This window comes from Gobius niger, assembly GCF_951799975.1.
Source record: "Gobius niger genome assembly, chromosome: 9".
In the NCBI taxonomy this organism is placed as follows: domain Eukaryota; kingdom Metazoa; phylum Chordata; class Actinopteri; order Gobiiformes; family Gobiidae; genus Gobius; species Gobius niger.
In genome coordinates this window covers 37,695,281-37,719,225 of record NC_136860.1, presented here as the reverse complement: position 1 = coordinate 37,719,225, position 23,945 = coordinate 37,695,281, and the positions used below count along the sequence as shown (strand labels likewise).

The following is a 23,945-nucleotide window of genomic DNA, read 5'->3' as shown; positions in this document are numbered from 1 at the left end:
CCTGGAATCATTGTACAAAAGCTCTCTTAAAGTTCATGACAAAAAATCTGGGTCATATCATCACTGTCATATTCTTTAAAAACATAGTATATTAAGTTTTGAAAACATAATCATATATTCAAATCTCTGTCTGTTCAAGATAATTAATGGTTCTGCAGCTCCTCCATTAAAAAGGTTTATTTCACTGAGCTCAGAAATGTCATCTGGAGCCACTCGGTCGACTGTTCGAGGCGAGTGCAGGACCCCCCAGTGTAAATCAGGACCCCCCAGTGTAAATCAGGACCCCCCAGTGTAAATCAGGACCCCCCAGTGTAAATCAGGACCCCCCCAGTGTAAATCAGGACCCCCCAGTGTAAATCAGGACTCCCCAGTGTAAATCAGGACCCCCCCAGTGTAAATCAGGACCCCCCAGTGTAAATCAGGACCCCCCAGTGTAAATCAGGACCCCCCAGTGTAAATCCCCCAGTGTAAATCAGGACCCCCCAGTGTAAATCAGGACCCCCCAGTGTAAATCAGGACCCCCCAGTGTAAATCAGGACCCCCCAGTGTAAATCCCCCAGTGTAAATCAGGACCCCCCAGTGTAAATCAGGACCCCCCAGTGTAAATCAGGACCCCCCAGTGTAACTCAGGACCCCCCAGTGTAAATCAGGACCCCCAGTGTAAATCAGGACCCCCAGTGTAAATCAGGATCCCCCAGTGTAAATCAGGACCCCCCAGTGTAAATCAGGACCCCCAGTGTAAATCAGGACCCCCAGTGTAAATCAGGATCCCCCAGTGTAAATCAGGACCCCCCAGGGTAAATCAGGACCCCCCAGTGTAAATCAGGACCCCCCAGTGTAAATCAGGGCCCCCCCAATGTAAATCAGGACCCCCCAGTGTAAATCAGGACCCCCCAGTGTAAATCAGGACCCCCCAGTGTAAATCAGGACCCCCCAGTGTAAATCCGCAGCTCCGCTTTCTCCAGTGTGGCGTCAGACAGTGGAATATGTTCCAACAGAGCTAAACCACATGTGTAATTTTAACACTTTTTCACACGAGGCTAAAAAATGTCTTATTTTAAAACAAACTTGTTCCCATAATGTCCTGTAATTGGTGTGTGTGCAACAGTGCAATGTAATGCTTTGAATGAATGAAGTGTGTGTTGATTTTAATGTTTTTGGGGAAATGTATTATTCTGTATTAGTATTTTTATGACTTTGTTGACATCAGTGCCCAGGGACGACAGGTGGAAATTAGCACAAGTGCTATAACCTGGTACAGCATCTCTCCCTTTGAGGTTAATGTATATTGTACACTGTCCCTGTTCAAAATAAATTAAAAACAAAAATAAATAAAATACTGTATGTTCTGGTACTGAAAACTCCTACAATCTGGAGCCTGATTATTATTTTCTTTCAGTCTGAGAGACTGTTTCCTGACCCAGACCGGCTGTGGTCCTCTGTCCTCTGTCCTGGAGTCCTCCAGTCTGAGGCTCTTGGATCTCACTTTAAACAACCTGAAGGACTCAGGAGTGGAGCAGCTGTGTTCTGCACTGAAGAGCTCCACCTGCAGACTGGAAACCCTGAAGTAAGAACACAACAAAGTGATAATCAAACATTACATCACATCAGGCCATATGTAGCTCCATTCTGGAGGTTTGGAGGAAACATGTAAACTCCACACAGAAAGCCCCGCCCAGGAATTTAACCTGGGACTTTCTAGCTCTGAGGCATAAGTGCTAACCACTGCACCACTGTTACAGAAAGTCCTTTATACTGATCAACATCATGTCCATGTTTTTGAATAATGACCTTTATCCATAAACATAGACCTGTAAACTTTTATTATTATTATTATTATTCCCACTCACTGACTAAAGGTGCCTCTTTAAAGGCCTGTTCCCGCCTGTGTTTATGTCCTTGTATTTCTCCAGATTGGTTCTTTGTTCACTGTCCCAGAGCTGCTGTGGTCCTCTGGCCTCAGTGCTTTGCTCAGAGTCCTCCAGTCTGAGGAACCTGGATCTCAGTTATAACAACCTCCTGGACTCAGGAGTGGAGGTGCTGTGTGAGGGACTGAAGAGCGCCCCCTGCAGACTGGAGACACTCAGGTGACGACAGAGTTAGTTTGTACAGAATTAAGATGGTTTTGCTGCTGTTTAGTTTCTAAATCTGTTTGACAATTTTCAGGAAACAAAGACAAGAAAGTTTAATGTAATGTCATGTCTTTGAACGAACATCCAGCAAGTTTGTCAACCTTAAACATATTCACGTAATGTGAAGGAGAACAAAAGGGCATGGATTGTTTTTTGTTTAGTTTCTTACTAAATATACAGTAAATGGTGTGAGGTGTCAGTCTGATAGATCATTAGAGCCGACCTGCCTGAAATAATCCTCTGTGGTTTGTTCTATTAAAATCTTACAAACTGTTATTAGTGATTTTTCCAGTCAGGATTTAAGAGGCTGATGTGACACTGTCTCTCCAGATTAAGGGACTGTGGCCTGTCAGGGAAGTGCTGTGGTCCTCTGTCCACGGTCCTCAGTTCAACAAGTCTAACTCTCCTGGATCTCAGTAACAACGGCCTCCAGGACTCAGGAGTAGAGCTGCTGTGTTCTGGACTGAAGAGCGCCCCCTGCAGACTGCAGACCCTCAGGTGAGTCTGATCCTGTGACTTTCAGGTTTTAAGCAGTGCCTCGATGCCACTGAAATCGAACTCTCTCCTGGTCACAGTTTGACAGTTCAGTTCCTGCTTTGACCCAGAAATGTCTCAGAGGGAAGAATTGTCTTGTAAATCAAATGTGTGGTTTTAGTCTGTCTGGATGTCTGGTCTCTGAGACGGGCGGAGCTGCACTGGTCTCAGCTCTGAGCTTTCCCTCCTCCAATCTGAGAGCGTTAGACATGAGCTACAACCATCCAGGACCCTCCGCTGAGCTGCTGAGCGCTCTACAAAACCAGCCCCACTTCTGCCTGGACTCTCTCAGGTGAGAAGCCTGTGAGGTTCTGTCACATCAGCTTCACCTCACTGAGGGCAAATTGTTTTAAGATCAAAATTCAGTTTCCTGTGCACACAAAAATATGAACTGTGATAAATATGGGATTTGAATTTACAACTTTCCAGGTATAAGACGACCCGCTCAACCATCTGAGCCGCTGTTACAAAGAGTATTTTACTACTTGATTAAGTCTTTCATTCAAACATTCAAATTGTGATTTGATTTGAGCTCTGCTCTATCAGTAACTGTTTCCCAAATAAACAGCAGTATGATCTGAATAACTGTCGCCAAAATACTTGGTATTGTCAGTTCTGTGTTTATTCCTCACTGTGACATAAACTGTAGTAGTACAGGATACACTGTTGGACTTTGAGCAATGACCATGTTTCATTGTGTTTTAGGATGAAACCTTCCGGTGCCCAATACTTAACTCCAGGCTGGAGAAAGTGTGAGTTTCTGGTTCACAGAACTTCTACCATTCAACAGGTCTAGTGATACGTGTCAACTATCATCAACTTGCTTCACTGTGTTTGTTTGTGCCTCAGATTCCTGTGACCTCGTCCTGGATGTGAACACAGCTCACAGAACGCTCCGTCTGTCTGAGGACCTGAGAACAGTGAGTCATGTGGAGGAGGAGCAGCCGTACCCAGATCACCAGGACAGGTTCGACTTTTGGCCCCAGGTCCTGACCTCCACTGCTCTGGGGAGACGGTGTGTGTGGGAGGTGCAGTGGGACGGCTGTGGAGAGGATGACCCTGGGTGGGTGGACATTGCAGTGTGTTATAAAAAACTGAAGAGAAAAGGAGACGGTAAAGAATGTTTGTTTGGGCAAAATGGTGAATCCTGGACTCTGAGAGTGTTTAAGGGGCGATACTCTTTCTATCACAGAGGAAAGAAGTATCGACTCCGCTCTTCTGCATCACAGCGAGTGCTCGTGTACTTGGATATTGATGCTGGATTACTGTTCTTCTATGAGGTGTCCTCTGATGGTGAATGGTGTGGCATCTTTAGTTTCTGCCCCACTTTCACAGAAACTCTGGTGGCTGGGTTTGCATCCTACTGCAGTTCTGTCAGACTTATTTGAACTCCTGTCTTCAGCTGAACTCAAGGCACAAAAGCATCAAGTGTGACGGACATTTATTGTAGCGGCGACAAAGGAAATGTAAGATTATAAAGTTTATAAACAAAGAGTCGTCATAAACTGAACAGATCAGTTGTTTTCAACATTAATTTCAGACAAATTGTAAATAATATAACTAAATAAATAAAAAAACCATATGGTCATATATTGTGGAAACTGTAAAAATGTGTCATGAGTCTTTCTCCAGAAGCAGCGCATGGTTTTGTGTGTGGTGGAGTTTGCAGGCGTGAGAGCCTGGTGGTCGACTGGTTGGTGAAAGCAGACTGGGCTTTATTCATTGAAGTTTTCATTTTGGCTTCAGTCCCACAGCCTTATAGCCTGGCTACAGCCTTTGAATTTCAAGAACAATCCTATAGGTCTATTGCCTGTTATTTCAATAACATTTATATTCACAGTTTGGTTTTTAATCTATTTAATTGTCTGAATCCCCCGCTTCTGCTAAAAAATACATTATACCCACTAGAAACCTGAAGACTACAGCACTGGGCTAATAATCCCTACGTGCGTCCTCGTCCTGGCGCCTGCAGCTGCATTTCCCTGTGTTCGCGCTGCTTTTCCGCTTCAGTGTCAATAATAAGTTGGTGGCGCGGAATAACTTTCCCCTCTCTTTTTTTTGATGCACTTCCAACATGGTTAACTTAACATGTCTGTTTAGGGCCCCACTCCCTCCTCAAGTAGAGGAGACCGGGTTCGGTTGTAACAGCACCAGTTTAACCACTCAGATATGTGTAACATGATCGTATCAGTCTGTAACCCGCTCTCTCTGACAAATATCACTCCATACACACCCACATCCTACTGGAGCTGTTCATGTCAAAATGATGTTAGAACTTTAAATGTGATAATGTACTAATACATTTCATGTAAATATATTGGGGGTGAAAATATTGGCGAAGAAACCTTTAAGAGGCATCATTGTGATATCATACAAAAGCTTTTTGTACATTTTGAAATGGACTTTTAAATGTTTGAACAACTGTTTGTCACCGCTGTTCTCTGGCCTCATGCTGAGGCGTCAGGGCTCAGACCCTCCACCTGAGCCTCAGCCGGGACTTTGTGCTCCCAAAGTTCAGAGTTTTCGGACAGTCCAGCTTCTCCTACAAAGGGGCGACACTGTGGAACTCTCTCCCCACTGGACTGAAACTGCAAACTAATATGAACATCTTTACCAGAGGCTCAAACAGTGGCTTAGATCAGGCCAGAGTTGTTCCTGTGTGTGAAATGTGCCTCGTCTTGATAAATAATGTGTTTTATCTATTGTAATCTAAAAGCCCTCTATGGACATTGGACAGGTTTTTAATATTTGCACTTGTGCTTTAACACCTGAAAACAATGCATCTGGTTTATCCAAGGCCATTCATTCACACCCATTACTTTCATAATTGTTTAAATTTGTCCCAGTGCTCCACAAATGGATCCCATACCAGGTGAAAATCATCTACCTTTCCTTTTAGTTCAAATGTGATTTTTTTTTTCTATTTGGAAACATTTCATTACATCGTGTAGCAAATTAATAAAGGTTGGTGTTTTTTTTAATACCAATTCAATAGGATCAGTCTGCTATAGCACTGAGACAAACTTAATAACAGTTTTCTGCTTGCTAACTAGACTAGCCGTCACCGGAGGTTCTCCAAAGAGTGCGAGCACAGGGTCAGGGTGTAACTGTGATCCACAAACCTCAGACAACTGTTTAAACATTTTGGTCCAGTAAACTGTTATGTTAGGACAGTTCCAAAAAGTGTGAGCTCGTGAAGCCTGTTCCTGGCTGCACCGATCACAAGCCGTGTTCACCACATGGAACATTTTGGAAAGCCGTACTTTGGAGAGGTGTGGCCTGTGCAGAACTTTGAATTGGAGCCATGACGAGTACAGAATGAGTCTTGAGCCTTGGTCCACTGAGATGCAGTGATGTTTGTTCCAATGTCCTGTTGCCAAGCTTCCTTTAGGAGATCAAGTGAAGGCATATATTCCAGATCTGACAGTTCACTACATATCTTAGAAAATGATCCTTTTTTCAATGGATCTTTTAAAAGTATAGTATTCACATATTCATGTCTGAACTGTGAGGCTGACGAGGAAAAGATAGGCTTGGCACATGTTTGAAACGCCACATTCTGACAAGCATAAAAACAAAATTCCTCATAAAACAGCATAGTGAAAGTGTCAACAAAACATTTTATTTCAATAAAGTTCTGTCGTTTTGGTGCATTTTAGGAAATAATGTTTTTTGTTTCGCTTTTTTTTTAATCAACAGGCCTCCATCATTTTCTTCCCTCAAGAGGAAGATGGAGGAGGGTCCTGGTCCCAGCTGTGAGTCCATCACGAGTGACCGCTCCAAGGATCATACTGTGACTTTCAGAAATGAACCTTCTGTTGAGACTTGGTGAGTTACAGGTTCTGAAGTCCTGAAGAAATAGATACGGACATTTATTGATCCACAAGAGAAACGTCATTATCACAATAGCTCATCGATAATTAAAACATCCTTGCCATTTAACAATGAGGAATGATAGGTACCGATGGTATATGGCGCTTCCACCTACATTAGGCTCTCAAAGGCACCAGAAGAAGCTAACCTCCACAAAACAGCAGTATCTTACAGCCACTTGTGGATTCACTAAACATGCAGAAAAACAAACACTTACATTACTCTTTTCTTTTCTTTTATTACATTCATTATGTCTTCTTGTGTAATAAACTTCATTTTTTTGGTTTCTTTTTGAAAGACACTAGGTAGAAACAAAACAAAGCTGTTCAAATACCTTACGCGTTTCGACGGACAAGGAGCTACTTCCGTCTTGGTCAGAGGCGTCTCCCAACGTGCCTGATGCGTCTCTTATTGGGATGTTGTTGTTCCCAGGCCTGGCCAGACTGACATAAGCAATAAACCTGTGGCCACGCCTCCCGTCAGTGTGGCCACGCCTTCCGCCGAGTGCTGGTTAATTACTTGGTTACTCACCAAACGCAGACATCGCTCTTCCATTGTGTAAAAGCTTCAAAAGTCCTCAGAGTCTCCCATAAATAATGTCCAAGGTTTGGAAAACATCTCCTCCTTAGCCACGGGGTAGGTTAGCCTCTGCTCCACACGCAGGTAAAGTGTCCATCCTGGTGGATACAGAAAAGCGTAATCGTCCCGCGGGCAAAATAAAGTCCTTGAGTGCACAGATAAACTCCTGTTGTTCCTCAAAACGCTGATACACGTCTGTCAGCATGGTGGATGTTTCTGATACACGTGTGTCCTGTCAGCATGGTGGATGTTTCTGATACACGTGTGTCCTGTCAGCATGGTGGATGTTTCTGATACACGTGTGTCCTGTCAGCATGGTGGATGTTTCTGATACACGTGTGTCCTGTCAGCATGGTGGATGTTTCTGATACACGTGTGTCAGCATGGTGGATGTTTCTGATACATGTGTGTCCTGTTAGCATGGTGGATGTTTCTGATACACGTGTGTCCTGTCAGCATGGTGGATGTTTCTGATACACGTGGGTCCTGTCAGCATGGTGGATGTTTCTGATACATGTGGGTCCTGTCAGCATGGTGGATGTTTCTGATACACGTGTGTCAGCATGGTGGATGTTTCTGATACACGTGGGTCCTGTCAGCATGGTGGATGTTTCTGATACACGTGTGTCCTGTCAGCATGGTGGATGTTTCTGATACACGTGTGTCCTGTCAGCATGGTGGATGTTTCTGATACACGTGTGTCCTGTCAGCATGGTGGATGTTTCTGATACACGTGTGTCCTGTCAGCATGGTGGATGTTTCTGATACGCGTGTGTCCTGTCAGCATGGTGGATGTTTCTGATACACGTGTGTCCTGTCAGCATGGTGGATGTTTCTGATACACGTGTGTCCTGTCAGCATGGTGGATGTTTCTGATGCACGTGTGTCCTGTCAGCATGGTGGATGTTTTTTTTTTTTAATGCAGGCGAAGTAAAGGAGGGGCTAATTTCCTGCGCGGAACCAACTTTGCAAAAAATAAATATATTAAAAAGAAACTAAAAAAGCTGCATTTTCATATATGCAACCTTTTAATGAATGCAAAGAATTGTATAAGCATTATGAAGTAAAAAAAAAAGAAAAGCTACACCTGAGTGGAAAACTCATGCATTTCATACAAATAATGACTGACTCAACACGCACAATAAGTTACATTAATTTGGAAAAAATTACCAATATATTGGTGCAAACATGACATCTGTTCATAGCTAGTCATAAAATCTGAGCAAAAATATCAGAAAAAAATCAGAAAAACACAAATACATGTAAACAAGAGCGCCATCTGCTGTATTTTCAGTGCACATACCTTCTTCTACGTCACCACTGAAGAGCATTCTGCTGTTGCTAAGGCGTTGCTAAGGTCAAATCCAGCCAAAGTTTTGACTTTTTAATCATACTTTCTCCACAAACTGATATTTTATGGGTGTAAAACTGTGATATTTTCCTTAAAACAGCTACTATCTCACCAAATCAAGAAGAATGACCAAAACTTTTAAGTTTTTCACAGTTGTTGAAAAATACAAGAAAGTATATTAAAAAAAACATCAAGTATAAGAAATTACAAGAAATATAATAATATCGTCCTCCACTATATACCCCCATTCATTTTAATGCAATAATAAGTACAGTATAAAGGTGTGGGCTGTCACTCTTTTACACGGTGAGTTTACGGTTGACATGGGGACTCCGCGCACTTAGGTCCAGTGCGCTGCGCGCACTGCGCTGTGATTGCGATTACAATAGGCCCTTGCGACGGCAGGCCGCTCGGGCCTAAAAATAATTAAAATTAAAGCCGCAAGCGGCATCGAACGGCCCTCGCGGGCCGTGCCTCCTTTAGCGCCTCTGTAACACTACTACATTTTATTGCCCTGATGTACCATTAATCCGTCAGTAAACACAGACGAAAAGTTGCATTTTAGCCTGTCCTTGTGAATAATGGCACCCACCTGAAGAGGGCGCTAGCGCGCCCACTATATTTTATTGCCCTTGAGTGCCATTAATCTTTGTCAGTAAACATGAAAACGGCATTTTTTGCCTCCATGTGAATAATGGCTCCAACATGCAGAGGGCGCTAGCGCGCCCATAATCTATTTAATTTCACAAGCAGGATCGGGCTCTATTTCACTGACCACCGGCTGTGCCTCCATTGTTGCATCTCCATTACCGCGCCTCTGTAACCCTACCGAGGGCGCTAACGCGCCAACTACATTTTATTGCCCTGATGTGCCATTAATCTTTGTCAAAACTAAATATTTAGCCTGTCCATGTGAATAATGGCTCCAACCTGTAGTGGGCGCTAGCGCGCCCCAAATCTTTTTTGTTTCACAAGCAGCATTGTACGGCCATACTTCAATGACCACTGGCCACAAGCTCCTTATAGAGGGCGCTAACGCGCTGTAATGTTGTATAATGTGAGATCTATGTGTCTGTCCCGTCAGAAAAACATGGTGGGCCTCAGTCGTCTCCATGGCAACACAGTACAAAACACCGTATGGTTCCTATTAGCTTATTTTATCAGGATGCCATCAACTATTATTCTGCCAAATGACATACATTTCCTAGAAACTAATTGTTTGACTACCAATGCATTTTTTCTTCTCAAACTAGAGGGGGCGCTATCGCGCCCACTGTCATTGGTTTACATTTGTTGTGTCCAGGGGTGAAGGGTCAACATACTGTTTATCTTTTTTTCATGGGAGTATTTTCACTTTTGTAGGTGGCGCTGTCGCGCCTTTTTTATTTCCCACAAATGGAACACATATTTCAAAAAAATAAAAATCATTTTAACATTGGGTAAAACTTTGTGATTACACATACAGAAGGCGCCAGCGTGCCTGGCATTTCTGACTTTACTTACATTAAGTGTGATTAAATCATGTGAGCGATCAGGCAAACACATGTAGGATCTCATTATGCATCTCCACCAGTCATCAATGAACCACTATTCCACAGATTTAGCTTCTGTGTTGATTTATTTGAGTAACCCCAATAAAAACGACTTACATGTTCAATAAATGTCATGCTATTGTTGCAAATGCAAATATGCATTCTCTGGCCACTTTCTGTCCTTTCTTTAAGAGCAAATATTTTCCATCATTATAATACATGTCTTATTTAATTATTGGAAATCACGTCATCACAGGAGTAAAAGTATATCTGTATAATATCTGTATATAAAGTACAAAGAACTCCCAGTTTAGAAACTACATCTCTCAAACTCCAGTCTGAGTGATTAACCATTGAGCCAAAGAGAAACAGAAATCTACTGAGAATTGTGATAAAATAACCTATGCCTTGTCTCTCTGCTCTCCCCTGATCACAAAGCTCTTGTGCAGATATAAGTATCTCAGAAACAAATAATCTGTCCTGTCCTGGTTTATATTTGTAGTCCTTAAACTCACTAAACTAATCATGTCCAAACGGAGGCTGTTTCTGTGTCTGTTTCTGCTCCGCACAGAGCACGTCTCCTCAGCCCCTCCCATCCCTGTGTATTTTCTGCCTGGCAACAGCGCCCCTCCCCTCCCCCACGAGCCCCACCCTCCCCTCCCTCCGCTCTGATTGGTGGAGAGACAGAGCGATCTGTGACTCACTGGAGCCTATAAATAGAAGAGGGAGAGGACAGAACGTTCCAGACTTCTGGTGCAGTCATTTGTGGTTGAACCAGCAGTGTCTTCTCAAACTTTGGCTTGCCTTTGCGATCATCGGATCATTGGATTACTGTTTTTTGGTTGTTAGTCTTTTGTAGTCTTTTGTGAGTTTTATCGTCTTTTGTGTGGACTTTTTTTTTGATTGAGGACATCTTCTTCGGCTGGAGAAAGGACCGTCTGATCGTCTCTGACTTTCAGCAAAGAGCCACTTTCCCAAGAGAAGGTAAGAAAAAACAATATTTTGCTCTCTTTATTGCTGTTTATTTCAAATGTGGGGTAAAGTGCTAGCTTTTTTGTGATTTAGTTCAGTTTAGTTTGTTAGCCTATTATTCTCAGATGCTAATGTTGCTAGCAGGTGGTGTTTGTGCATTAAGGCTGGCTTTTGTGTGATTTAATTTACTTCTGCTGGATGCTTATTGTTGGCTAAATGTGTATCAAGCTGTTGTAGGTTGACAGAGTTCATTAATGTTGGCTTTAGTTTGATTTTCGTTTAGTTGTGGATGAAGGCCTGGTGTTTTCTTCATATGCTAATGCAGCTAGCAGGCTTTTTTTCTGTCCCTGTGCCCTGTGCAACATGTTCAGTGATCACATAATAGAGCTAAAATAACGGCATAAAGATGCTAAATGTGTTATCATGCTGTTGTAGGTCGACCACATTCATTAATGTTGGCTTTAGTTTGATTTTCGTTAGTTGTGGATGAAGGTCTGGTGTTTTTTTCACATGCTAATGAGCTAGCAGGCTTTTTTCTATGTCACTGTGCCTTTGAAGTTGCGTCTCGTGCTCTGGCGGCCATTACGTCTCTTCCATGTGCTATTATCTGCATAATAGGACACGGGCGGCCATTTTGTGTCTCATATGTCTAACAGGGCTCTGTTTTATTGATCCATGTTAACTTTACTGTCGTGTTCTGACCTGGCTCATGGTCCAGTCTCAGTGTGGTACTGGTTCAGACCTAATGTTCCTCCTCGTGAGAGGTGTCTGTGTGATGGAGAGCCGCCATTTTGATTCTGGGACTGTGTTTGCATTAGACCTGCTGGTTCATCTTTTTTCATTCTTCATGTTGTAAATATGTTTTGGAACAGTTTTATAGTGTCACTTAACACCTAATGTTTCTTAAACAAAATAGCGTGTTTTTTTTAAAACTGATTTTATGGAGATTAAATGAAAATTTTATAATGGCTTTTCTATCCTTTTCAAATCACTATCTTATTGAAGTTGAATTGTTTTGTTAGTGAGGAACACTCTTATTTCTTGTTTGTATTAGGTGAAATGGTCCAGTTATTAACAGTTAGATCCTCTGTGGTGATGTGTTTTTTTGTGTTTCTCTGCTGTGAGAGCGTGTGTGATGAGGCTGTTTCATTGTGTGATGTGAAGGTAATGTAATGTAATTGTGTAATGTTCTGACTAAGGTTATGGTTCAGACCTGCTGTGAGGGGGAGGATGCTGCTCCTCTGTTTGTTATAGCAGCCAATGCTGTCGACCTGTTGGTTCATGACTTGTCGTCTTTCATGATGTGGAACATTCAGATTTATTGCACATGTTCTCTATGAAGATTTCTGCTTTAGTTCTGATGTTCTAGGTTAAGATTGAGTTGGTGTTTTGTGTTGAAGTTGCATGGTGTATTTCTGATTAGTCCGCTTTTTGCAATTGCTTATCTCATCTGTTTGTGAATGTTTGACATCGGGAATAGTTTTCAGTTGCTCATATAATCTGGAATGTTTGCACTGTTTGGCTTTAATGTTATTGTCTTTATGTTTCTGCCAGTTTACCTTGCATTTGACTATAGCCTGTCCAGTTCTAGACACAGTTAGCCTCAGTATACTGTTGTTTTGCTTGGGTTCTTTGCTGTGAGATTGTGAGTGAACAGGAGTTGTAAGGCTTTGAGCACAATAAGTGTTGACATTATTAAAAGGCATTGTACGTTTATTCTTGTTGTTGTCAAGCTCTGTAGTTTGGTGCTGTGGCGGCGATTTTCTGTGTCACAAGACTGACCATGTTGTGTGTCACAGTGACTGTGTTTTCTTGATTGATGTGAACTTTAATGTAGTGTCTGAGCTGGTGTAGTGTTTTGTGTCCGTGTGAGGCTGCTAATGTGTTTGCATTACATCTGTTGGTTCATCTGTCTGCTTGTGGAACAGTTTTATTGTGCCATGTGACACCTCACAAGTCCTTGTGTCTTACTTAAAAGTGCATTGTTCATATCTTAGATTGAATCTAAATGAGTTGTGTTGTTGGGAGGACTCTGTTTACATGGTTTGTTTGTAGTTTGTAGAGTTCTGGTCCAAGCTTAGTGCGGATTTTGTTTCAGCGTAAGGCTTGTTTCTCGTTCTGTTTGTTAATGTCCTTGTGTCTTAAAGCTGCATTATGTAACTTTCATGTGGAAAAATAGTTTATATTTGTGGGTATTTGACCTTGTAGTAACCCAGTGGGTGTATGAGTGGTCAGCATAGTGCCTTTACTTTCCATCACAGTGGTCTCTAGGACGCTCCAGGATCAATTGTTTGGAAGGTTTTCACTGCTGACTGCCTCTCACCAGAAAACCTCCAACAATTAGAGTGTTGGCATGACTGAAGGTTCAGCCTCAGTATGGTGCTCGTTCAGACCTGATGTAGTCTTTATCGTTGTGACAGCACATCTGTGTGATAGAGAGCGGCCATTTTGTCTCAGATGTTTTGGTTCATGATTTCTCATCTTTCATGTTGTGGAACAGTTTCATTGTGTTGTGTATTCATGTTTGTTTTGGTGCAGACTTGGTTTGGTTCTGTGTCTTGTTGATTTGATTTATTTGTTTTCATTTTAAGCTAATTTTAACTTGATAGATTCCTCTAAGATTTAATCTAAATGAGTTCTGTTCCTGGTGGAACTGTCTACATGTTTTGTATAGAGTTTGCATTCTGGTCCAAGCTTGGTGCGGATGTTTCAGTTTAAGGTTTGTTTCTCGTTCTGTTTGTTAATGTCCTTGTGTCTTACTTAAAGCTGCATTATGCAACTTTTATGTGGAGAAAATAGTTGATATTTGTGGGTATTTGAGGCCCTATGTGGCTTTGTTGATTGCAAACACAGAAAAGGAAGTCACTAAATTTAAAATGTTGTTTGTGGGCCAAACTCATTCCTAACTTTCGGAACATATTTGTAGCATCCAAACTTGTCAGTTTAAAGGCAATATATTAGACCTGTTGGTTCTTTCTTGTTGTGGAGCAGCGTCATGTTTTAATGTAGTGATGATAACACTGTTGGTGCAGACTTGGTGTGGCTCTGTGTCTTGTGTATGTCTTTTTTGTTTATTGCCTTATACCTGATGGGTCCCACTAATGATGAATTCTACAGTTCAGATCATTGGACTGTTTTGAGTTAATAGTTTTTAGTTGCTCATGTTATGTGGAATGTTTTGATGAAACGGGCCGTAAATGACTGTCTTCTTGGTACTACTGAGATAGTGGCTTAGTGCTGCTTGGGACAAGGTCTTTCTTTTGTTACTCTTTGGTGAAAATTTGGGAAGTGGAGCGTTTTCTGTTGACAGATTTGGAAATGTATTGTCTGTGTCTGGCAGGTTGACTAAATCTCACTTTAGGCTATATTTGGTGTTAAACTAGATACATCTAGGATCATGTGGTTTTGGTTTTGCTGGTTCTGGCTTGGTCCATGTCTGAGGACAGAAGTTGTTTCACATTAAACCTGAATTAAATCTTTAGCTGTTGACAGTGTGGACTGAGTCATACCAGTCCATGCTGTGGTCGTCTCTGCCTCAGTCCATTGATGCCAGATTGAGGTCAGTACCTTCTACAGCACCATCACAAGACTGAGGCTAGGATGATATGTGTTGTTTCTCTATGCGTCTGACTTTAGTTTAAGACTTGGCTACTTCGGTTTGATTGTTTGACCATTGTGTTGTTTACTCATTCCACTTTTGTATTTCAGATGCCGCGCGGCAAGGGGTCCAGGCGATCCCTTGCGGCCAAGAGGAGGAGGGAGAAGCAGCTCGCGGGGCAGTGCGCTGTTCCTGAGGAGGAGCTCGCGGGGCAGTCTTCTGTTCCCGTCGAGCTGCTCCCGGGGCAGTACGCTGTACCTGACGAGCTGCTTGCGGGGCAGTCCGCTCTTCCCGAGGAGGAGCTTGCGGGGCAGTCTCCTGTTCCCGTCGAGCTGCTCCCGGGGCAGTCGGCTGTTCCTGAGGAGGAGCTCGATCCCTCTCCTCTTTGGCCCCCCGTCGAGGAACGTAAGTGGATTTCAGAATACTTCCACCTCCTTTTTAATTCTGTTTGATATTACAATGATTTCTCTTGTCTTTGAAGCCCGTGGACCCGGCTACTGACACCGTCCCCAGGTTTGGCCCACTGGAGTGTCCGGGAAGCAGCACCGGCTGGTGCTCCCGCAGGAGTCTCCCGACAAGAAGGCAAGTTAATGAGATTGAGAAGGAAAAAAATGTGTGACTTTAGATGTGCTGACAATCACTAAATACAGATTGTTTCTTTTGGTCTTAGTTCATTCTGCTTGTCGGGAACTCCCATCTGCGAGCCATCGTGGACCAGCACGTGCCGATGCAGGAGGGGCACTATTCCTTCGGCTTCAGCGCGACGCCTGGTGGTGGACCCTCGCACATCCACAGGGAGCTGGCTGGGACCACCCTTCCCCGAGGTGGGTACAGTTGTACTAGCAACATTTTTGCTTTTTTTTTTTTTACATTTTTGACTTTGTCTCATGTAGTTCAGCACGTTTGACCTCTGACCCTTCTCTTGTTGTCAGAGCCAGCTCTTGTGGTTCTCATGGCACCCTGCAACGGACTGACGACGTGCCGGACGTTGGACCAGGCTGCGAGGGAGTTCGGCCAGCTCCTGGCCTACGTCTGTGGACGCTGGCCCAAGGTGTGTACTTCACTTCTATGAGGTCTGAAAGTACTTCATTATTGTATTCAACATGTCTAAATTGTAATTTTGTGTTCGTAGGTGTGTGTCATGGATTTTCCACCTCGGCTTAGCGCTGACGTGGAGATTCAGACCCTCCTTCGGCAGGCGTACCACCGCATCGCTGTTGGCATGGGTATGTATAAAAAATGCAACTGTCATCACTATTTTCCTTAGAGTGGCGCATACTTTAACATGTTCTTTTTGTTGCTAACATCTGTTTTAGGGATCCGCTACTTCCGTGTAGCACACAAGTTTCCCCGGAGCAAAGGGCATCTGTGGGCCAGGGATGGTGTAAGTACAGTCTCTCTCTTTGAAGTTGACCATTTTAATGACTGTTGTTTTATTTAACGTGGGTGAATGATGTGTTTCAGACTCACCTGAGCGACGACTTTGGCATGCCCATCCTCGTCCAGCTGCTGTGGCAGGCGTGCTACATGCAGCTGGAGCTGGATGACGCTGCCGCTGTTGCGCCGGTGTCTCCTCCCCCGCCCCGCCCGGCCACCAGGAGGGTTTCCCCAAGAGTGGAGGTGCCCGAGCCGCCGCCCGTGCCACCTCCACCCCCTCCTGAGTGGACCGAGGTTCGACGGGGCAGCAAGTTGAGATACTGTTCCTGTTTTGTTAAAGCATTGTTAACTGAAGTTGCATTATACTGACTGCTTTGTGTTTATCTCTGTCACTCAGCCTGGGGTCTCCCCCGTGAGCCCCAAGGGAGGCGCAGGAGGTTAGTGTTCTACTCTATAAAGCTATGGTTAGATTGTGAGTGCTGTGACTAAATTGTCTGTTTCCTTTGTTTTGAGGTGGAGACCGTGTTCTCCTTTCCCCTGTCGCCTTGCCTGTTCAGCCCTGCCATGCTGGTGGAGATGGAGCGCTTCTCTCCATCTCACGGCGGCTGTGGCCAGGGCATCGGCTCCTTTCCTTCGGGAAAGAAGGTAAGTATCAGATCTTGTGTGAAATGTTGTTGTTTAATCATGATTTCTGAGCTGGTGAAGTAACACGTCTTTTTTTTGCAGACGTCTCGGACGAGGCGTCGCAAGCGTGCTGCCCCAAAGAGACGCCGGCCCACGCGGCAGGTAGGTGTTTTTAAGGCTGTGCTCTTTATACGTTCTAAAGAAACTAATGCATATTTGTTATTTTGTTTATTGTAGGCGCGGGCAGCACAAGAGGTTGTGGCGGTGAGACCTGGCTCATCTGCCAGCTCCGTGTCTACTATGGAGGAGGACCAGGTCAGTGTTGTTTAAAGAGGCTGAAAAAGTTTTTACATTGTAACTTCTTTGATTATTAACAAACGTTGTCCTCTAGGTGGCGGCAGCTGTCGTGGAGGTGACACCAGGAACGTCACCTACCAGCGTGGTCATCCTGGACGGCTTCCTGGAGGACGAGGTGTGTGTACTTTTTAATAATTGACGTTCTATGATCTGTCATGAAGTAGTATCTAACACGTCATTCTTTTTGCAGTTCGTGGATGTGGGGGTGATTCCAGGAGCATCACTCACCAGTTCCCCTGACGCCCCAGTGGTCTTCGTGGACCAGGTGAGATGATGATTTTTATGTATCATTTTCAAAAGCAGCTACACTGAACAGAGTGAGATCCGCTTTAGTTTGAGAGATATCTAATGGTTATGTGTTTTCTTTGTGACTTGTAGATGAAGAGGACCAGCCCCCTTTCAGCCAGTCAGCCTTCTCCACGCCGCAGCATTCCACCAGCTGTCCACGGGGAGAGCGCTTCTGACGCCAGGGACCAAGATAAGTCTTGCATTTGTTGTGCACAGTCTGACATGGATGTTAGTGATAGTGAAAGCCTTATCACGTTTGGTAGTAGCGATGTAGAGATGGAGGTTGATAGTCCTGTTGTAGCATGTGTTGATATAGTTATGGAGGATAGCGTTCCAGTTGGTATTCCGAGTTGTGTTAGGGGTAGTTTTCATCAGACTAGGTCTCGACAGGTAGATGCCCAATCAGTGGTTAGTCCAAACACTGAAGCGAATGTACAACACACTAAATTATCCAAGTACATTCAAAACAAAAAGCATAAACATTTAAAAAGCAAATATGCCACAATTAAAGATAGACTGCGTGAAACATTGAGAAGTAGATATAGGGAAAATGTAGATTACAGACAGGGAAAGAAGGCTGCAAATAGAGCTGCAGTCAACCTTAAATATAGAGATGATGTAGATTATAGACAGGGAAAGAAGGCCGCAAATAGAGCTGCAGTCAACCTTAAATATAGAGAAGATGTAGATTATAGACAGGGAAAGAAGGCTGCAGACAAAGTTAAATATAGAGAAGATGTAGATTATAGACAGGGAAAGAAGGCTGCAGACAAAGTCAAATATAGGGAAAATGTAGATTATAGACAGGGAAAGAAGGCTGCAGTCAATCTTAAATATAGCGAAAATTTAGATTATAGAGAACAAAAAAAGTCTGCAAGCAGTGCTGCAGTCAATCTTAAATATAGAGAGAATGTATTTTATAAAGAGGAAAAGAAGGCTGCAGTCAATCTTAAATATAGCGACAATGTAGATTATAGAGAGAAAAGGAAAGTGGCAATCAAGGCAGCAAATAAAGATAAATATTGTGCTAATACAGAGTATAGACAAAAGAAAAAGGCAGCTAGCATTAAAAAGTATGAAGAGAACTTAAAGCACAAACACGATGTCAGGGCCGCCAGTAAACAAAAGTACAAAGATAGTCCCAAACATAGGCAGAAAGTAAAAACCTATAGTAAAGTTAAATACCACAAAGATGAGCAATACAAAGATCAAACTCGTGTTGCTTACAGAAATCGTAAAAGGCAAATTAAGCAACAATTGGCCGATAATTTTGATTTGGTTAAGGAACGCTTTTGGCGGGAAGTTGAACACGGTCCTGAACACATTTGTTGCGTGTGCTTTAAATTATTATTTATCAACCAGGTCTTACCTTGTAGAAAGGATGATTTTATGGTTGATCCTAAATGTGCTGCTGTTGCTGAGGCCTGTATCTCAGATGCCTATTTACATACGTGCAGTAAGAGTTGTCCGTCACCGTGTCCGCTGTTTGATTGTAGAGGGAGTTTGTGGATCTGCTACACTTGTAACTCTAAACTCAAAAAGGGTCAAATGCCTGCTGAATGCTCAATAAACAATTTACAATTAGATGATATTCCTCCTGAACTCGCGTGTTTGAACACTGTCGAACAGCATTTAGTGGCGCTCAATATAGTGTTTATGCAGATGTACGCTCTGCCAAAAGGGGGTTAAGGGGGGACTCATGGTCCGGCCACCTGTGTGCCGTCCAATATTATTGATACCACTAAGCTGTTACCACGTCGTAGCATGGACGGATGGTTATTACCTGTGAAATTAAAGCGTAAACTTACTTACAAAGGCCATTATGAATATCAATACGTCAACACGGGTCGGATTAAGAGCGCGATAGCCTTTCTTAAAGCAAACAACCAGCATTATTTAGACATAGAGTTTGATGAAGAGTGGGTTAATGAGTTAATGAGGCAGGAAGAGGAAGCTATGGATACGGGAGCGACACCGATGGGACAGGCGGCGCAGGGACAGGCGGCGCAGGGGCAGGGGGCGCAGGGACAGGCGGAACAGGGGGAACAGGGACAGGCGGCGCAGGGACAGGGGGAACAGGGACAGGCGGCACAGGCGGAACAGGGACAGGCGGCACAGGCGGAACAGGGACAGGCGGCACAGGCGGAACAGGGACAGGCGGCACAGGCGGAATAGGGACAGGCGGCACAGGCGGAACAGGGACAGGTGGCACAGGCGGCGCAGGGGCAGATGGGGGCTGCACAGGGACAGGAAGCACAGGAAAAGGAGGCAAAGGGCCGTGCAGCGAAGGGCCGTGCAGCGAAGGGACAGGAGGGGCAGGGACAGGGGGGACAGGAAGCACAGGGACAGGCTACACAAGGACAGGAAGCACAGAGACAGGCAGCACAGGGACAGGGAGGAGAGGGACAGGAAGCACAGGGACAGGGAGGAGAGGGACAGGCAGCACAGGGAGAGGATGAAGATTTAGATGATGAGCATCTCCATGACCGTCAGCGTCATTGTATGTTTCAGGACACCTTCTTTATGCCTGCAGATATGGCTCAGGAGGCTCTTGACCACTACTTCCAGGGTGTGCTGAATTTGGCTCCGGCGGAGGGGAACAGTCCAGTTAGTTTGCTCACCGATAAGGAAAATGAGGCTAAATGCTTCCCAAAAGAGTTCCCCTTTGGGCGTAATACGTTTCACACCCGTAGGCCTGTACGTATTACTTTGTGCCGGTATTTCATTAACAGGCTATTGCACGCGGACGGTTGTTTCGCGCGCAATCTTAAATTTCTATTCATGGCTCTGTACATGTTGGAAGCAGGGCCGTAGCCAGGATTTAAAAAACAGTGAGGTCCGGATAATTCTTTAAACCGGGGGGTCTGGGGGTCCTCCCCCAGGAATTTTTTGTAAAGATTCAGATATAATTTCCTGTATTTTAAGTGATCAAAAACACTTTTGTCTCATCCTTGAGCCATTTTCAAAAATGTCTTTTTGTTGCACCGTTTGGGACCAGGAGCCTGAGTGAATGTGTGAGTGAGTGGATGGTGGTCGGACATGCAGATGGTGCAGACTGGCCTCGCTTCCATCAGTTGACCCAAGGGCAGTGGGTGCAGCCGTGCACCCCCTGAAGTGTTAAGTGACGAGTCACGTACCCCCTACTTTGACATGATGAATATCACAAAACAAAATATCTACTTAACATCTATTTCATCCATTATTACTGTGAAGCAGGTTTTCCAAACAGTTTTACTCGCCTGAGTGAGAGGCAATAAGAAGGTCTTGTCCTAAATAAATATTGAAATATTAAATGAAAATTGTTTTGAAAACGAGGCTGTGGGTGTGAATGGGTAAAGCTGAGGGTTCTGCTTTGGCTCATTCTGAACATCAGACTCTGGTTTGGACACTGCGCTCTGGCCCCGCCCCCTCTGCGTCGCCCTCACTGTCAAACCACTGGAGCTAAAAAGGTGAATGCGCTGGTTTAAGCTCTCATTAAAGCGAAGATCATTTACACGCAGGACATTCTTTGCATGAGACAGAAACAAAGTGAGCAGCAGAGGAGGAGGCAATGATGAGGCTCAGACGCTTCTCCTTCTCCTCTCGCTCCTCAGATCAGAATGAGGAAAACTCCTGTTGTAAATCGAGGTCACCGTGACGGCGCACTGGCTCCTCTCTCTTTATGACAGAGAGCATAGAAATTGCATCTCAATCAAACTTTGGCACGGTTCATGCGCTGCTGTTGTAGTGAGGCTGACGCACAGCCGCGCCCCCGCCTCGGCTTTTTTTTTACGCACTCGGGTCCAAAGCAGCTCATGAGGTTCGGTTTCAGAGTGGACACGTTTAGGTTCAGAACAAGCTCATCCACGTCTGAACTAGAGGCTCTCATTTGCGCAAGATTCAATGTGTAAAAAAACAAACAAAAAAAGAAGCTAAAATTTTACCGAGGTCCGGACCTCGGTGACCTCAATGGTAGATACGGCCATGGTTGGAAGTAGAGCAGGTTGTATCGAAGGTCTCCATAGCTTTGCGAAAGGGACATTCGGGTAATGCTGCTGCAGATGAAGAATCTTTGGAAAATTTATTACAGTTTGATAGTGGTTATCGTTTTTTAAAGCCTATTAGAGGCACGCCCCCATACTGGCAAGCCACACTGAAAGACTTAATCGCGATGGTGCGCCAGCTCGGTATTCCAGCTCGGTATTCCAACATGGTTTTGTTCATTTAGTTCGGCAGATATGCGTTGGCCAGAAGTCCTCGAGGCACTGTTAAAAATAGAAGGTAGTACCAGGAGTGTAGAGGACTTAAATTGGGCAGACAGATGTGATCTTTTGCGTCGCCACCCCACAACTGTCGCCCGTATGTTTAATTGGCGGTGGCAGGAATTCCAAAAACTCCTTAAGTCCCCGGCTCACCCGATAGGCGAAATTATAGATTCCTTTTATCGTGTAGAGTTTCAGCAGCGCGGAAGCCCTCACGTCCACTGTTTATATTGGGTTAGAGACGCCCCCAAGCTCGGAGTTAATACAGACGAGGAGGTAATTGACTTTATTGACAAGTACATTAGTTGTGAATTACCCTCTGATCCAAAATTATTGGAAAAAGTTACTTCAGTGCAGCAGCATTCAAAGCGTCACTCAAAAACGTGTAAAAAGGGAAAAAAGAAGTGTCGCTTTAATTTCCCACGTCCTCCGTCCATGCGTACGTTTATTAAAAAAGTAGACCCGGAGAGCGAACCGATTATGCCTAAAGAGGAAGCTGTGGCATTTATGACTGCACTTAAAGATGCTATTGTAGATGAGAATGTTCCCATTGATAGTGTGCAGTCATTGTTTGCAGCTGCCGGTTTAACACAGGACTCGTTTGAAATGGTGTACCAGGCTCTAGGCGGTCACACTCATGTAGTTTTAAAGCGGGGGATTAAGGAAGTCTGGATTAATAATTATAATGCGAAATTGTTGGATGCTTGGGATGCGAATATGGATATTCAGTTTGTTGTAGATGCGTGGGCGTGTATAGTTTATATAATTTCATATATTTCTAAGGCAGAGAGGGAGATGGGTTTGCTCTTGGGCGCTGCCCAAAAAGAAGCTTCCAAAGATAATGTTAGTGCAAAAGAGGCATTGACAAAGTTAGGACGCGTTTATTTGCATAATCGTGATGTCTCTGCGCAGGAAGCTGTTTATCGCGTTACAAACATGCACCTTAAGGAATTCTCACGTAAAGTAGAATTCATTCCGACGGGAAACAACATTGTTAGATTGAGCAAACCTATCAGTCAGTTAGATGGTGATTCGGCTGCGGACGATATTTGGATGACCAACATTATAGATCGCTTTAAGAGTAGGCCAAACGATAGCACTTTTAATGATATGTGTATTGCTTCTTTTGTATCTGAATACCGTGTACTTAGTCAAACAGATACATGTCAAAAGGCTATTCCTTTACAAAATTCTTTAGGTGCTGCCGCTAAACGGCAGAACACCAAGCCTGCAATTGTTAGGTATGCACGGTTTTCAGAGACAAAAGATTCAGAGTTATTCCATCTAAGCATCCTTCAATTGTTTTTACCGTATCGCGATGAAGCCGACCTTAAGCCGGCTCCATACGAAACATATAAGGACTTCTATGAAAATGGGGAAGTGCGCTATAGTGACGGGTTGGTGCATTCGGTGAAGGCGATAGTTGATGCGAATAGGTGTCGTTTTGAAGTGGAGGCTGAGGATCTGGATGAGATCCAAGAGGCAATGAACTCTGAAGAGCTTTTGGAAGAGGTGTAACAGTAAAATTATTGTATTCCACTTGATACTGGTGTTAATCGTGGGGCAGCGCCCTCTAGTGGCGGCAAACTCTATAAATAGTGGGGACGGCGTGAGCCCGGCACCATTCTGTCAATGCGCAGCCGAGGTAAGGTCACAATCGTTGGGGTGTCTGTTTAAGTTTTATTTCTACATTTAATCATCATTTGTTTGAGTGTCGTATGATAGTAGAATTATTAAGGACATGTTTTAGTTATATAATTTCTACATTTTTATTTGATTACTTGTTAAACCACCACTAACGGTTTATAACGTGTACCCCCCCACTAGCTGCTATGAGTGTTGGTGTCCCAGGTTCAAGGCTGACCAGCCGTTTTTGTCTGTTGCACAGGTACATTTATTTATTTTTACATTTATTGTATATATTTGACCATTCTGTCAATGCGCAGCCGAGCTGCTATGAGTGTTCGTGTCCCAGGTTCAAGGCTGACCAGCCGTTTTTGTCTGTTGCACAGATAAAGAACCCTTGTAAAACAACCCCGTCTCCTGGCCGTTACTAAATAACACAACACAGAGTCATCCACGTTACATAAGCACATTTAAAAATTCGACCACTTTGAAAATGAAATACTTTCACAATTTAAAAATGTAGTGGAGTAGAAAGTACAAATACGGGCTCTAAAATGTAGTAAAGTAAAAAGTATTCATCATTAAATTACTTTGCAGTTGGTGGGTCCATAGAAGGACGGCCTCATGATTAACCGGGCCTGTCGGTCTCTCATGAGGAGCTTCTGACCCGCTCTTTGTCTGACCCGTAACCTATAGGACCTGTTTGCCCTGGGAGACCCTATAGGGGCACGAAGCCCCCGACACCAGAGCTCCAGGATCATTCAGGCTCAAACCCTCCACCATGTTAAGGTGGCGGCTCCAGGAGGACAGACAATAATCTTTATAATTAGAAGCACAATAGACCCTTTTCCACAAAACTGC

The 23,945-nt window shown here is 44.0% G+C and overlaps 2 protein-coding genes across 4 annotated transcripts in view; both read left to right on the top strand.

The window, feature by feature from the left end:
• Positions 1–23,945, top strand: part of LOC306968112 (NACHT, LRR and PYD domains-containing protein 12-like) — a 65,904-nt gene that overhangs the window by 6,089 nt on the left and 35,870 nt on the right. Inside the window, exons 3-8 of one of the 3 annotated variants that reach the window (XR_013793233.1) lie at positions 1,400–1,567; positions 1,914–2,087; positions 2,463–2,630; positions 2,788–2,958; positions 3,372–3,418; positions 3,516–4,163. Coding sequence is in view for 2 of the 3 variants with exons in the window: in XM_079563411.1 (XP_079419537.1) it covers positions 1,400–1,567; positions 1,914–2,087; positions 2,463–2,630; positions 2,788–2,958; positions 3,372–3,418; positions 3,516–4,054 (1,267 nt within the window). In the remaining variant the exon portion in view is untranslated. Of the gene's footprint in view, positions 1–1,399; positions 1,568–1,913; positions 2,088–2,462; positions 2,631–2,787; positions 2,959–3,371; positions 3,419–3,515; positions 4,263–23,945 lie in introns of those variants that run through there. The other 2 variants (XM_079563412.1, XM_079563411.1) reach the window with 2 other exon arrangements.
• LOC306968053 (uncharacterized protein) lies at positions 15,150–16,237 on the top strand. Its single transcript, XM_079563296.1, has 4 exons — positions 15,150–15,395; positions 15,504–15,622; positions 15,704–15,797; positions 15,888–16,237. The coding sequence occupies exons 1-4, from the start codon at positions 15,299–15,301 to the stop codon at positions 16,010–16,012; spliced, it is 435 nt and encodes a 144-aa protein (XP_079419422.1). The 5' UTR covers positions 15,150–15,298; the 3' UTR covers positions 16,013–16,237.

Excerpts from the sequence above, each read along its gene's own strand:
- LOC306968053 (XM_079563296.1), top strand. The coding sequence starts at position 15,299 with ATGCAGGAGGGGCACTATTCCTTCGGCTTCAGCGCGACGCCTGGTGGT. Across the intron at positions 15,623-15,703 it reads TCTGTGGACGCTGGCCCAAG|GTGTGTGTCATGGATTTTCC; the intron begins GTGTGTACTTCA and ends TTGTGTTCGTAG. Across the intron at positions 15,798-15,887 it reads CCGCATCGCTGTTGGCATGG|GGATCCGCTACTTCCGTGTA; the intron begins GTATGTATAAAA and ends CATCTGTTTTAG.